The sequence below is a fragment of the Pongo abelii genome, chromosome 13 (genome assembly GCF_028885655.2).
Source record: "Pongo abelii isolate AG06213 chromosome 13, NHGRI_mPonAbe1-v2.0_pri, whole genome shotgun sequence".
NCBI lineage: Eukaryota > Metazoa > Chordata > Mammalia > Primates > Hominidae > Pongo > Pongo abelii.
This window is the reverse complement of record NC_071998.2, coordinates 72512091-72528245: the sequence shown is the minus strand read 5'-3', so window position 1 is coordinate 72528245 and position 16155 is coordinate 72512091. Positions and strand designations below refer to the sequence as shown.

General features: G+C 44.6%; 1 protein-coding gene across 3 annotated transcripts; it reads left to right on the top strand.

The window, feature by feature from the left end:
• Positions 1-9056: 9056 nt before the first annotated feature.
• LOC129054742 (putative spermatogenesis-associated protein 31C1) lies at positions 9057-15311 on the top strand. 3 transcript variants are annotated; one of them, XM_063714256.1, is made up of 4 exons: positions 9057-9295; positions 10149-10199; positions 11145-11205; positions 11462-15311. In XM_063714256.1, the coding sequence occupies exon 4, from the start codon at positions 13722-13724 to the stop codon at positions 15156-15158; it is 1437 nt and encodes a 478-aa protein (XP_063570326.1). In that variant the 5' UTR covers positions 9057-9295; positions 10149-10199; positions 11145-11205; positions 11462-13721; the 3' UTR covers positions 15159-15311. The 3 variants fall into 3 exon arrangements, with proteins under 3 accessions (XP_063570326.1, XP_063570325.1, XP_063570324.1); XM_063714255.1 differs by adding an exon at positions 10631-10736 and having other exon boundaries at positions 9057-10367; XM_063714254.1 differs by lacking the exon at positions 10149-10199 and having other exon boundaries at positions 9073-9295.
• Positions 15312-16155: the final 844 nt, after the last annotated feature.

Genomic DNA, 16155 nt, shown 5'->3' with positions numbered 1-16155 from the left:
GAGTAGCTAGGATTACAGGCACCCATCACCACGCCTCGCTAATTTTTTGTATGTTTTAGCAGAGATGGAGTTTCACCATGTTGGTCAGGCTGGTCACAAACCCCTGACCTCAGGGGATCCACCTGCCTCATCCTCCCAGAGTGCTGGGATTACAGGCGTGAGCCACTGCACCTGGCCAATCTCATTCTTTCTTTTGGCTGCATAGTATTCCATGGTGTATATGTATCACAGTCTCTATGTTCTTTAAGCCTCTGAAATCCAGCACATTCCAAATCTTCACTGAGCCTCCAAAGCTCATTTTTGTCTGCTAGATCTGCTCTTTAACCTTTATAACAATTTGTAGAAGTGAAACACGGCCAACAAATGTCAATAAAGAACAAGGAAATGATCACTCCATTATACAGAAAAGCCTATAGAGAAAGAGACATTGTGTGTGTGTGTATATATATATAATATATATATGTGTACATATATGTATACATAGTATACATAATATACATGTAGATGTATATACAGTGTATATACAATACTGTAATATATTATCTATAGGTATGTATATATATTACAGTATACATGTGTATATATACATATACATATGTATATATAATATACACTGTGTATATATACACACCATTATACACAGTATATCTATAGATATATACACACATATAGAGATATACTGTCTATATATAGTAGACTATATATATACTATGTATGCTATATAAATATATAGCATACGATATATACTATGTATACTATATAAATATATATAGCATATATAAATATATAGCATATAAATATACATAGCATACATAGTATATACATAGTATACTATATATAGACAGTATGTTATGTACATACAGTATATATACTTTATGTGTGTATATATCTATATATAGATACACTGTGTATAATACAGTCTGTCTATATATATTCAGTGTTATATATACTGTGTATATATATACTATGTATACCATATATTTACATATATACTGTGTATATATAGTATACTGTCTGTAGACACATTGTATACTCTCTATATAGATATAGTATGTGTGTATATATATATACATATATATGTATATATATATGTATATATATATATATAGTGCCTAAACAGTTGTATTAGTCAGGGTTCCCCAGAGAAACAGAACAAATAGGATGTGTGTGTGTTTGTGTGTGTGTGTGTGTAGAGAGATCTTAAGGAATTTTCTCATATGATTATAGGAGCTGGCAAGTCCAAAATCTGAAGGGTAGGATGGAGACCCAAGGAAGAGTTAACGTTGTAGTCTCAAGTCAAAAGGTAATCTGGAGGCAGAATTATTTCTTCTTTGGACCTAAAGCCTTTCTCTTAAGGCCTTCAACTTACTGGATGAGTCCCACCCACACTGCAGAAGGTAATATGCTTTACTTACTTATTTAAATGTCACTTACATCTAAAAAATACTTTCACAGCAACATCTAGACTGGTGTTTGACCAAACACTGGGGACCATGGCCTAGCCAAGGTGACATAAAATTAACCACCACAACAGTTAATATTATTCCAGTTTTACAGATAAAGAAATAGGCTTTGTAAGGCTTATTTAACCAAAGTTACCATCCACCACATGTTGGAGCACACTCTAGAAGGTAGATCCTTTTGCTCCTCATCATAAGCACATTCCACTAGCCACACTGCATGTTTGTTACTGTATTGCAGGAGATTGTAATTTTTGTGAGAGTAAGTTTTACATTCCCTCCAATAAGAGACCCAAAATCCAGGCTGTATTTAGCTCTGACTTGACAGCCAAAGACCTACATCTGCCCAATGTAAAGAGCACAGAACTTGTGCTCAAGAGGTGACTACTGACACATAAAATGTGAGCCTTTCAGGGTAAACTAAGACATCAAGTTTGGAATGTCACTCAAGGGAGTACTTCAGAATTCACAAAACTACTTCCTTTCAACATGAATTTCCAAAATTCAAAAGTATTTTTGAGTGTGCAGAACCAGATATCACAGAACATAAAGTTTTATATCAAAAATTAAGTCTGATGTGAAAGACAATGTCAAGAGAATGAGAAGATAAACCACAGACTGGGAGAAAATATTTGCAAAGGCATATCTGACAAGGGAATGTTATCCAAAATATACAAAGAACTCTTAAAACTCATCAATAATAAAATGGAATAAACCAATTAAAAATGGTCAAAAGACCTGAACAGACACTTCACTAAAGATATATGAAAGCAAATAAAGCATATGAAAAAACGCTCAACATTTTGGTGTACATTATATGGGTTTTGGCGTGTGTGTGTGTGTGTGTGTGTGTGTGTGTGTGTGTAGACTGATAAATAACAAAATAGTAGTCAGCCTTCAAAAAGAAGGAAATTCTGCCATTTCAACAACATGGATGAATCTGGAGGACATTAAGCTAAGTGAAATAAGGCAGACACAGAAAAGCAAATACTGCAGGATCTCACTTATAGGTGAAATCTAACAAAGTCAAATTCACAGAAGCAGAGAGCAGAATGGTAGTTACCATAGACTGGGGGTGAGGAAAATGCAGACAAGTTGGTCAAAGGGCACAAAGCAACAGTTATGCAGGATGAATAAGTTTTGTAAATCTAATGTGAAGCATGGTGACTATACTGTATTGAATACTTGAAACTTGCTAAGAGAGTAGATCTCACCAAAAAAAGTAAAATAAAATAACTATGTGATGTGATAAGTGTTAATTAGCTTGACAGTAGCAATCATTTCACAATGTATACATATATCAAAACATCATGTTACACACCTTACATATATATAATTTTTATTTGTAAATTACGTATTTTACAAATTTCTATATGTAAATTATATCTCCCAATAAAGCTGAAAAAATAAAGTGTAAAAAATAAAAAAATAAAAATAAAATGTAACAAAGAAAGAAAAGACATGGGGAAACTTAAATGCATATTTCTAGGTGAAAGAAGCCAATCTGAAAATGCTATGTACTGTGTGATTACAACTCTGTGACATTCTGTGAGGATAGATCAGAGTATCCATATGATACTATAATTGTAGATACATGTCATTATATACTTGCCAAAACCCATAGAATGGACAACATCAAGAATGAACCCTAGTGTAAATGACAGACTTTAAGTGACAACGATGTATCAATGTAGAATTCATCGATTGTAATGATGAATTACATCACGTGCCCCAGTGGTGTTGAGAGTAGAGGAGGTTGTGAGGATACAATGGAACTCTCTATACTTTTTGCTCAATTTTGCTGTGAACCTAAAACTGATAAAAATAGACTATAATTAAATGACAAAAAACTTCAGTTTTGAGAATAAAAAGTAAGAATAAAAGTGTAGACTAAGAAACTACAAAGTAGAGAAGTGTGTAAAAGAATACCTCCAAATAGTGATCTGTGGTGAGTTGTAGCAGGAAGCTTGTTCCTATAAATCAGGATATCTGGCTTCTAATCTCAGCTCTGTTATCCACTAGGTGGTTTGATCTGGGAAAATTCCCTGTCAATGACTTGTCTAAATAGCTCATTAGTGGCCTGACCTGAACCCATAGTTTTGTCTATTTACAGTCCTCCCCCATTATCTAAGGTTTGACTTTTTGAAGTTTCAGTTACCCAGAGTCAAGCCTGGTCTAAAATATTAAATGAAAAATTCCAGAAATAAACAATTCATAAATTTAAATTTCACATCATTCAGATTAGCATAATGAAATCTCAAGCATCCTGCTGTGACCCACTCAGGATGTCAGTCATCTGTCTGTCCAGCATATTCATGCTATATGCATACAGTAACCACTGGTTAGTCACTTAGTAGCTGTCTTGGTTATCAGAGTGACTGTTGAGATACTGAAGTGCTTGTGTTCAGGTGGCTCTTATTTCACTTACAAATGGCCCTAAAACTCAAGAATAGTGAAGCTGGCATATTTGTTATAATTGTTCTATTTTTTTTTTTTATTTTTTTTTTTGAGACGGAGTCTCACTCTGTCTCCCAGGCTGGAGTGCAGTGATGCGATCTTGGCTCACTGCAAACTCCGCCTCACGGGTTCACGCCATTCTCCTGCCTCAGCCTCCCGAGTAGCTGGGACTACAGGCGCCCACCACCACACCGGGCTAATTTTTTGTATTTTTAGTAGAGACGGGGTTTCATCATGTTAGCCAGGATGGTCTCGATCTCCTGACCTCGTGATCCACCCACCTCCGCCTCCCAAAGTGTTGGGATTACAGGCATGAGCCACCACGCCCAGCCAATGTTATTTCTATAACCAATGAGAATTCCTGACAAATCGCTTTGTATCAGCCCACTCCTTGTCTCCCTTTTTTGCTTTTAATAAAGGCCATATAGAGTTCTTATCCAGGGTTTCTTGGGTCTGAGTCTTTTGGGCAGCTGTCCTCGATTTCCTTTGATGTTGTTGTTGTTGTTGTTGTTGTTTTTGGAGAGACAGAATCTTGCTCTGTGGCTCAGGCTAGAAGACTAGAGTGCAGTGGTACAATCAAAGCTCAGTGTAACCTTAAACTCTGGGATCGAGTGATCCCCTCACCTCAGTTTCCCAAGTAGCTAGGACTACAGCATGTACTACCACATCTGGCTAATTAATTTTGGTCTTTGTAGCGATGGAGGTCTCACTATGTTGCCCAGGCTGGTCTTGAATTCCTGGCCTCAAGCAATCCTCCTGCCTTGGCCTCCCAAAGTGCTGGGATTACAGGTGTGAGCCACAGTGCCCAGCCCAGCCTCTTATTTTTAGGTCAACAGAAATAAGCACATTAAAAGATCTGGTTCCACTCCCATATGTAAACAGCCTGGATTCTCCCACACTTACATGAGTGTTACCTCCAGGAGCCCCACCAGGTGCTCATTGTGGACAGAAAATAAATTCCTTCATGCACCTGGCAGGGAGAGAGGGAAAGTTACCATTTGACATACAACTAGAACATAGGGCTCCGTTTAAGAAAGACCTGTCCTCAAAAGGAAATACTTAACAGACCTAGGGGAAGGGCAATTACACAACTCAGCCCACACTAGACTTCCTGTCTCACATAAAGGGTTAAAAAAAATGGCTAAGAAATTCTTCTGAAGGTCAGAGCCCAGGGACTCAGGCCCACTAGAAAATGGATATGTAATCATAAAATTACACACTGCTTTCCCTCTACAATGCCTTACCACCACATCAGCATGGTTCCAGTATAATAACTGTGAATTATAACTAAGAGAGCAGCGATTGTTCATTTAAGAGGCACCTTAAAACAACAATATCAAAATATTCCTACCATTCAGTAGTCTATTTAATGGGTATGAGGAGACCTCAAGCACAATTTGGACTCAAATATTGCATCCTTAAAATATTATTTAGCTAAAGCTAATGTAAAATATGAGAAACGATCTCCCTAAACATCTTCAGACAATATTCCGAATTAGCTCCAAATCTTGACAGTTTTAGTGCCCCTTGGACATTTTTCTTGATGGCCTAAAGCAAGAAGTTGCAAACATGGTATGTAAACAAAAAATTGACTGAAAAAATTATCCCATTGTATGAACTTCAACATTTTGTAAACATTTTAAAGAGGCTCGACATAACAAAAACAAACAAACAAACAAAAAACCCTCATAAGCAAATGTTTATCCTCTTTGTCTAAAAGAGAGATCATTTTGGTTAACATGCAAGGCACCCTCTACTTCATCTCCCTATTTGGGGCATTAATAATTCTGGCTTTCTTACTGAAGTAAAATATACACACCAAAACTTACTATTTTGGCCATTTTAAAGTGTACAGTTCAGTGTTGTTACGTCTAATACATTAACATCGGTGTAAAACCATCACCACCATCTGCATCCCAGACATTTTTTTCTTCATCTTCCCAAAGGAATTTTTTCATGTTCCCAACTGAATCGATACCTATTAAGCAATAATTCCCCATTCCTTGTATACCCAAACCTGGCAACCAACATTATGCTTTGTCTCTACAATTTGACTACTCTAGGTACCTCATATAAGTAGAATTACACAGTATTTCTTTTTCTGTATCTGGCTTATTTCATTCGGCACAACTTCTTCAAGATTCGTTGATATTGTAGCATGTATCAGAACTTTATTCCTCTCTAAGGCTGAGTAATGTTACCCCCTTTTGTTAATCCATTCGCCGTGGATGGACATTTGGGTTATTTCTACCTTCTGGTTATTGTGAAATGCTGCTATAAACATTGATGTGCTAGTAATAGTTTGAGTTCCTGCTTTCAATTATTTGGTGGTATATACCTATCTAGAAGTGGAATTGCTGGATCATATGGTAATTTGATTTTTAAATTTTTGGGGAACTACCAAATAGTTTTTCACACCAGCTTCACTATTTTACATTCCCACCAGCAATGCACAAGTGTTCCAATTTCTCCACATCCTCATTAACACTTGTTGCTTATTTTTTTTTTGGATAATATACATTATAATGGATGTGAAATGATATCTTATTGTGGTTTTGAATTAAATTTCCCTAAAGATTAGTGATGTGGAGCATCTTGTGCATTTGTGTATGTTCTTTGAAGAAATATCCATTCAAATCTTTTGCCCATTTTTGAATCATCTTGTTTGTATCTTTTGCTGTCAAGTTTTGGCAGTTCTTTATATATTCTCGATATTAATCTTGTATCAGTATGTACGATCTGCAAACATTTTCTTGCAATCCATGAGTTGCCTTTTCACTCTGTTGATAGTGTCCTTTGATGCACAAAATATTTTTATTTTGGTGAAATCTATCTATTCTTTTATTGCCTGTGCTTTTGGTGTCTTTGATCCAATAAATCATTGCCAAACTGAAGTCAAAATCTTTTCCTTTATGCTTTTTCTTCTAAGACCTTTATAGTTTTAAGTCTTATGTTTAGGCCTTTGATCCAGTTTGAGTTAGTTTATGTATACAGTATACTTAAGGGCCCAACGTCACTATATATGGATACACTGTACCCAGCTTTTTCAACACCATTTGTTGAAAAGATTGTCCTTTCACATGGTCTTGGCACCCTGGTTGAAAATCATTTGAACATATGTACAAGGGTTTATTTCTGGGCTCTCTATTCTGTTCTTTTTATTTATATGTCTGATATCTGTCTTCCTTTATTTATTTATTTTTTTGAGACAGAGTCTCACTCTGTCACCCAGGCTGGAATGCAGTGGCACAATCTCGGCTCACTGCAACCTCCACTTCCTGGGTTCAAGTGATTCTTCTGCCTCAGCCTCCCGAGTAGCTGAGACTAGAGGCACGTGTCACCATGCCCAGCTAATATTTGTATTTTTAGTAGAGACGGAGTTTCACCATGTTGGCCAGGATGGTCTCAAACTCCTGACCTTAAGTGATCTGCCCACTTTGGCCTCCCAAAGTGCTGGGATTACATATATATCTGTCTTATGCCACACTGTGTACCATGCTGTTTTGATTGCTATAGCCTTAAAGTAAGTTTTGAAATCAGGAAGCATGAGTCCAACTCTATTCTTCTTATTCCAAATTGTTCAGGCTATTTGGATGTTCTTAACACTCCTTATAAATGTTAGGATACGTTTTTCGATTTCTGCAAAAAACATCATTAGAATTTAAACAGGGATTGCACTGAACAAAGTATTGCCATCTTAACAATATTAAATGTTGTAATCTGGCCGGGCGCCGTGGCCCACGCCTGTAATCCCAGCACTTTGGGAGGCCAAGGCGGGTGGATCATGAGGTCAAGAGATCAAGACCATCCTGACCAACATGGTGAAACCCCATCTCAATTAAAAATACAAAAAGTAGCTGGGCGTGGTGGCACATGCCTGTAGTCCCAGCTACTCGGGAGGCTGAGGGAGGAGACTTGCTTGAACCCAGGAGGCAGAGGTTGCAGTGAGCCAAGATCGCACCACTGCACTTCAGCCTGGTAACAGAGCGAGACTCTGTTTCAAAAAAAAAAAAGGAAAACTGCATGTCCTGTACATGTACTCTGGAACTTAAAATAAATACATAAGTACATCAATAAAATTTTAAAAAATAAAAAAATCTTAATTGTATGTGGGTAGGTCCCTTTAATTGAAAGTGAGATAGAAGGCTGGCCACAGTGGCTCACACCTGTAATCCCAGCACTTTGGGAGGCTGAGGCCGGCGGATCACGAGGTCAGGAGATCGAGACCATCCTGGCTAACACTGCGAAACCCCATCTCTACTAAAAATACAAAAAGAAATTAGCCAGGCGTGGTGGCAGCGGACACCTGTAGTCCCAGCTACTTCGGAGGCTGAGGCAGGAGAATGGCTTGAACCCGGGAGGTGGAGCTTGCAGTGAGCCAAGATCACGCCACTGCACTCCAGCCTGGGTGACAGAGAGAGACTCTGTCTCAAAAAAATAAAAAAAAAGAAAGTGAGATAGAAATAATTTTTTAAAACTTACTATTCAAAATTTGCAAAACTAAATAAAGGGGAGGGATAGCATTGAGAGATATACCTAATGCTAGATGACGAGTTGGTGGGTGCAGCGCACTAGCATGGCACATGTATACATATGTAACTTACCTGCACATTGCGCACATGTACCATAAAACCTAAAGTATAATAATAATAATAATAATAATAAAAAAAGAAAAAAAAAAAAAAGAGTGAAAGGAATTTACATTTTGTCCCTGGATTGATATAAGACAAAAATATTGTGTGGGAAAGCTGGAGTTGAGGACGAACAAGATTCTGAGAATAAAAATCCCTGGTACATAGCCAAAATTTCAGAATCAACTTCAGATTTTCAAGGGCTATAAAGTAGGTAGCCTCAAGCCACCATCTCCAACAGATAAAAGGAACCAGGTAATATCTGTGTTCCAGGGAGAAAGAATAGAAAATTGGCTGAGTTCTATCACTGACAAAACTTAGTGGGAAGGAGGGATCTGGAAGGTGGGAGGGTGGAGGGATCCCCGGCTTGGGGGGTGGGGAGGAGCTGTGCTTCAGCCTCCCCCTCCCACTGCCCCTCCCCCTCTCACTGCCCCTCCCCAACAAAGGAGCCTTTGTGATGTGAAGGCCCCAGCTCTGTGACGCAGGCCTGGGCCCCAGTCCCTAGTCTCCACAGGGATGTCCAGAGCTCAGTTGCTTGAAAGCAACACGCCTATTCACATGGAGAATCTTCCCTTTCCTCTAAAATTACTTAGTGCCTCATCACTAAACGCCCCCAGCTCCACACCATGGGCGTTGGATATCTTCCTCACCTTGGTGTTTGCCCTGGGGTTCTTCTTCCTATTACTCCCCTACTTCTCTTACCTCTGTTGTGACGACCCACCCTCATCATCGCCTGGGAAGAGAAAGGTAAGGAGCCCTCAGTCCCGACCCACAGAGCTTGATTCTCTCCTTTCTTTTTATTATAGTTCCACTTTTCCAAATCCAGTGGAGAGATTTCTGCGATGGGAAGTCTCAGGAGAGAGCAGAACATCATCCTTCCAGGGAGAGGCAGGGCAGCCAGGGGTTGGTAGGGGTAGATCGTGTACTGGGATTTCCATGCCAAGCTCTCAGTCCATCTGTGGGGGAGCGCAGGAGGTGTCAAGGCAAAATCAAACCCGTGGGCTTAGCGGCCAGGACTGGTCATGAGACGGGGGAGGTCTCTGGTCATGAGACAGGGGAGGTCTCTGGTCATGAGACAGGGGAGGTCTCTGTCCGAGGCCAGGCCCTGAGCCCTAGCTCATCAGCCCCTTCCTGGGGCAGGTGGCTCTGGGCCCAGCCTCCTCTGTGTGGGGTGATATGGGGCCTGTCCTGGGCCCCCGAGGGCCTCCCACCGGGGCCCAGCGTCTCCTCTGGTCTCCTGGGAAGCAGAATCCTACCTGACAGCTCAGTGGTGCCTGCGGGCCTGAGCCTGGGTGTTCCTGGAGCCGAGGAACAGGGAATGATAGCGTCCATGTTGGACCTCATATTGAAAATCCCTCTGTGTGTGCGTGTGTGTGTGTGTGTGTGTGTGTGTGTGTGTTTGTGTGTTATTTTTATTTATTTCTTTTTATTTTTTGAGATAGAGTCTTGTTCTGTCACATGTGCTGCAGTGAAATGGAGTGATATCGGCTCACTGCAACCTTTGCTTCCCGAGTTCAAGCTATTCTCCTGTCTTAGCGTCCTGAGTAGCTGGGGATTACAGGCGCCCACCACTACGCCTGGCTAATTTTTGTATTTTTAGTAGAGACGTGGTTTCACCATGGCCAGGCTGGTCTCAAACTCCTGACCTCAGGTGATCCACCCGCCTCGGCCTCCCAAAGTGCTCGGATTATAGGCGTGAGACACCGTGCCCAGCCCCCTCTTCCTGTTTTTGTAAGAAGAAAAGCAGTTTATCATCCATTTAAACTTAAGTGGGAGGAAGCACACAGAGCTCCCTGAGCAAGACAGAGCCATACAGTTCGTGAGTGCAGCGTGCTGCGGCTGGGCTGGGGGCGGAGAGGGAGAGCTGGTCCTAGATCCTCGCCATTTCTTGTCTCCCAGTGTCATCTTGTCTCCCAGCGTCATCTTGTCTCCCCATGTCATCTTGTCTCCCCATATCATCGTGTCTCCCAGTGTCCAGTAGGGTGGAGGGGGAGGCCCAGAGGCAGGATGAAAAACCACAGTCTGAGAGGTAAGGCTCTGCCAGGGCACACTAGAGTTAATTTGATCTCGTCTGTCCCGGAGGGAACTGACTCTGAAGAAGTCAGTTGAAGAAGCCTGAGGTGGGGCTCCTAGGAAGGAAATCAGAACCCCGGGTCCTTCTCAGATTCCATGCCGGAATGAAGCCATGGTAGGCCAGGGACTGGGCGTTACCCAGCAGGGGGCAGTGTGTGTGTCCTGGGGAGACCAATGCCTGCCTGGATGCGGAGGGGGGTGAGGGGGCCTTCCGCTCCCTGGGAACAGCTGTTCAACTCTGCTAAGGCTGATTCCTCTTTGAGACCACCCCAGTCCTTTCTCCCCACAGGGCAGTTGTGAGGACTGTGGGAGTGGAGGGTCCGTGTGTAGAAGCCCTTTGTGAATGACAAAACCCTGTCCTCCATGCCTTGCTATTACCATTGGGGCCATGTGGCTTTGGACACAGATGGGTGGGTTCCAGGGTCTAATTCCCCAAGGTCTTCCCTAAAGAAACATCCACTCAGCTTCCTGTGAGATCCCAGGCCCCTCCCTCACTGCCCTAACCCAGTCTCCTGATTTCCAGCTTGTAGAGAGTGCCCGAGAGGCCTGGAGGAGACTTGGGACCTGCTTTCACAACTGCAGAGGTGAGGCACTTCCCCTTCCCTGCATCCTTCCTACCAGGGCTGGGATGCGACCCCAGGGCCATAGGCAGCCTGGAGCTGACCTGGGATGGGGAGACCAGGGGGACAGAGGATGGGAGTAAAAACCCTGGGGCGAGGGGTAGCAGGAGAATTGGGCGGTCAGGGTGTGGGGTGGTGGAGAGGCTGTGGACCGAGCACCCACTCTGCCCTCCAAACCCACCTGCTCCTGGCTGCAGCTTGTGCCTCCTGTCTCCTGCAGCCTCCTGGGGCCACACCTTGACAAAGGTGACTTTGGTCAGCTCTCCGGTCCAGACCCCCGAGGTGAGGTGGGCAAAAGAGCACCTGATGGAGCCTCCCAGTCTTCTCTTGAGCCTATGGAAGACGCTGCTCCCATTCTCTACCCGTTAGCTTCCCCAGATCCTCAAATCAAGCATCCTCAGGATCTGGCCGCCACCCCATCACCAGGCCCAATGACCACCTCAGTCTCCTCCCTAAGTGACTCCCAGCCACCAGAACCTTCCCTTCTCCTAGAACACCCCTCACCCGAGCCACCTGCACTTTTCCCTCACCCACCACACACCCCTGATCCTCTGGCCTGCTCTCCGCCTCCTCCAAAAGACTTCACTGCTCCTCCCCTACGGGACTCCACTCTGATAACTCCATCTCACTGTGACTCAGTGGCACTTCCACTGGGCACTGTCCCTCAAAGCTTGTCTCCACGTGAGGATTTGGTGGCTTCTGTCCCAGCCATCTCAGGCCTTGGCGGCTCAAACAGTCAAGTTTCTGCCTTCTCCTGGTGACAGGAGACCACCAGAACCTCATGCGTCTTCAATTCACCAGTCCAGCAAGATCATCTTTCCCACCACCCACCAGAGACCTGTCAGATGGAAGCTGGTAGCCCATTTTTGCTCAGCTCTGATGGCCAGAATGTCGTGGGGATACAAGTCACAGAAAGAGCCAAGGTCAACATTTGGGAAGAAAAAGAAAATGATGGATCATTTACAAACCAAACGACCCCAGAAAAGCACTTAAATTCTTTGGGGAATTTGGTTAAATCACTGGATGCTAAGCAGGACACCACAACCCCAAAACCCTTCTGGAACAAGGGAGAGAACTTGAAAGAGCTGCCCAGTCCTCAGAAGTTCTCAGATCCTAGGCTCTTGCAGGAAAGTTTTCAGAAGAATTATAGCCAGCTTTTCTGGGGCCTCCCCTCTCTGCACAGCGAATCCCTGGTGGCTAATGCCTGGGTCACTGACCGGTCTTGCACTTTACAGTCTCCTTCTTTCTTCAATCAAGTTTCCAATGTCTGCCCAATTCAAAGGGAGACTACAATGTCCCCACTGCTTTTCCAGGCCCAGCCCCGGTCCCATCTGGGGCCTGAGTCCCAACCCTTTATTTCCTCCACACCCCAATCCCGGCCCACACCTAGGGCTCAGGCCGAGGCTCAGGCCCATCTTCAATCCTCTTTCCCAGTCCTATCTCCTGCTTTTCCATCCCCGATTAAGAACACTGGAGTAGCTTGCCCTGCATCGCAGAATAAAGTGCAAGCTCTCTCCCTACCTGAAACTCAGCACCCTGAATGGCCTTTGTTGAGGAAACAACTAGAAGATGGGTTGGCTTTACCCTCTAGGGTCCAAAAATCTCAGGACGTCTTTAGTGTCTCCACTCCTAACCTTCCCCAGGAAAGACTGACATCCATTCTACCTGAGAACTTTCCAGTCAGTCCTGAACTCCGGAGACAACTGGAGTAACACATGGGGCAACGTGGAAGAATCCAAGCGTCTCTGGATCTGATGCAGCTTCAGGACGAATCGCCAGGGACAAGTCAGGCCAAGGGCAAACCCAGGCCCTGGCAGGCCTCCATGTCCACAGGCAAAAGCAGCAAGGAGGCACAGAAGGTGAAGTTCCAGCTAGAGAGGGACCCGTGCCCACATCTGGGGCAAATTCTGGGTGAGACCCCGCAAAATCTATCCAGGGACATGGAAAGCTTCCCAGGTACGGTTCTGGGGGTGACCTCTGAGGATTCAGAAAGGAACTTGAGGAAGCCCTTGAGGAGTGACTCGGGAAGTGATTTATTAAGATGCACAGAAAGGAATCATATAGAAAACATCCTGAAAGCCCACGTGGGCAGGAAGTTGGGCCAGACCAACGAGGGCTTGAGCCCCATGAGTGTGCATCGATCCTGACTTGCTGTCAACCAGGCTTTTTCCGTGTCCAACACCCACGTGAAAACCAGCAATCTAGCAGCCCTGAAAAGTGGGAAAGCCTGTGTGAACACAGCCCAGGTGCTTTCCTTCCTTGAGCCATGTACTCAGCAGGTGCTGGGAGCCCATATTGTGAGGTTTTGGGCCAAACACAGGTGGGGTCTACCCCTCAGGGTCCTCAAGCCCATTCAGTGCTTTAAACTGGAAAATGTTTCATCCTTGTCCCTGATACAGCTTGCCGGTCCCTCCTCAGCCACCTGTGAATCTGGGGCTGGCTCAAAAGTTGAGGTGGCCACGTTCCTTAGAGAGCCACCAATGGCAAGTCTGAGAAAGCAGGTGCTGACCAAAGCATCTGTTCATATGCCAGAGAGTCTTCAGGCCTCCTCACCTGCGTGTAAGCAGTTCCAGAGGGCCCCGCGAGGGATCCCATCTTGGAATGATCATGGGTCCTTGAAGGCTCCTACAGCTGGACAGGAGGGCAGGTGGCCATCTAAGCCCCTCACATACAGTCTCACAGGCAGCACCCAGCAGAGCAGGAGCTTAGGAGCCCAATCTTCAAGGGCTGGAGAGACCAGGGAGGCAGTGCCACAACCCAGAGTCCCCTTGGCAACCTGTATGATGGCAAACCTCCAAGCCACAAGTGAGAATGTCCGTGGTTTCGAGGCTCCAGGGGCCAGCAAAATCTCTATACTCCCTAGAATGTCTGTCTCCCAAGATCCCAGAAAGCTGTGTCTTATCGAGGATGTTGTTAGTGAATTTGAGCCTGGAATGGCCATGAAGTCAGAGACCCAGCCTCAAGTTTCTGCCACTGTTGTGCTCCTTCCTGATGGGCAAGCATCTGTTCTGCCCCATGCTTCAGAGAATTTGGCTTCTCGAGTGCCCCAGGGCCATCTCCAGAGCATGCCTACTGGGAACATGTGGGCTTCCCAGGAGCTATGTGACCTCATGGCAGCCATAAGGAGCAACGTGGGGCACAAGGAGTCCAGGAACCCAAACTGTCAAGGTTCATGCAAGAGCCAAAGCCCAATGTTTCCCCCTACTCACAAGAGTGAGAACTCTAGGAAGCCCAAGTTAGAAAAACATGAAGAAATGTTTCAAGGATTGAGGACTCCTCAACTTACCCCGGGCAGGAAGACAGAAGACACCCATCAGAATGAAGGCGTCCAGCTACTGCCATCAAAGAAACAGCCTCTTTCAATAAACCACTTTGGAGAAAACATCAAGCAATTTTTTCAGAGGGTTTTTTCAAAGAAAAAAAGGAAGCTAGCACCAGTCACTGCCGAGAGCCAAAAAACAGTAAAAAACCGATCATGCATGTACAGCAGCAGTGCTGAAGCTCAGGAGCTCATGACAGCAGTTGGACAGATGCTGGAGGAGAAAATGTCACTTTGCCATGCGCGCCATGCCTTGAAGGTAAATCAGCAAAAACAGCAGTTTCAAGCCCCAGTCTGTGGGTTTCCCTGCAACCACAGGCACCCCTTCTACTCAGAACACAGCAGAATGCTGAGCTATGCAGCCAGCAGTCAACAAGCCACTCCCAAGAGCCAGAGTTGTCCCAGTAGAGACAGGCAAATCAGAGATCAGCAGCCCTTGAAAAGTGTCCGGTGCAACAATGAGCAATGGGGCCTGCAACATCCCCAACTCTTGCTCCCCAAGAAAGCTGTATCTCCAGTCAGTCCCCCTCAGCACCAGCTGAAGACACCCGGTGCCTCCAGCCACCATCACCACTGTCTTCTTCGGGGAGATATCTAATTTGGTCAGTCACAAATTGTTTTTTAGCCTTCCCTAGAGAAAAACAAGTCCCCAAGAAAAAATTCACTGTATGTAGACAAAAAGTATTTTCTCTAATGTTAGTACATGCAGAACATTTAATATTCCACAATATATATGGGTTTTTATTCATAAGAGGGTAATGGCTTTTATTTGTGCCACGCTTGGTGTGGGCTTGGTTTCTAGAAGCGACAGGACATGGAGGGATGCTGACAGTGGTGCTGTAAGCCCACTTTCATCCTGAGTTCCTTCACCAAACCTTACGTTTCCATAATACTGTCTTTACACAAACACCAAAAAATTATAAAAACAAGATGAGAAAAACCTATGAAGATCCCACTCTGAAATAAGGTTCAACCTATCTTTCCACTACTTACTGTCTACCTCAAGCTTTATTCAGCTGTAGGGAGAAGGTTTACAGAGATGTCATAGGTCTGAACATCTCCATGCAGGCTCCAGGAAGTGCCACAGCCCAGTAGCTTCATGTGTCACAAAATAGTGGAAGTTTGGGTGGGGCAGTGCTGGACCCTGATTTCAGAAGTGGGAGAAGTCTTGACCCTGGATATCCTGGTGGAGAATAGATAATGTCTGCCCCTGGGAAGCCCCTTCTCTCCCTGACAAAGGCTGGGGTGGAGATGGGCCCTCTTAGCTCAACCAACATGCGAAGCACAGAGTCCCCATCCCACTGCCTCTCCATTTCTCACACTCTGGAGTGGTGGTGGGGACAGACCTTCCAGCTCTGTGCATGTGTAGGTGGGGTGAGGGGGTCTGGGGGGGCAGCCTTCATGGAGGCTGCTGAGGGCGCTGAACTCCCCTGCCCCAGATGAGTGAATGACCCTGCTGGGAGGTCAGACCCTGCAAGGGCTGTGGGGGTATCAGGTGGAGTGGGCTCCAGGTGTACCCTCAATGCACTGGGCAGGTCTCAGGCCAGGCTCCCTGGACCCCGCCTGGGTGATGTGGTCACTCCCTGGGGGACTGC

Coding starts and splice junctions, on each gene's coding strand:
- LOC129054742 (XM_063714256.1), top strand. CDS start 13,722: ATGGCAAGTCTGAGAAAGCAGGTGCTGACCAAAGCATCTGTTCATATG.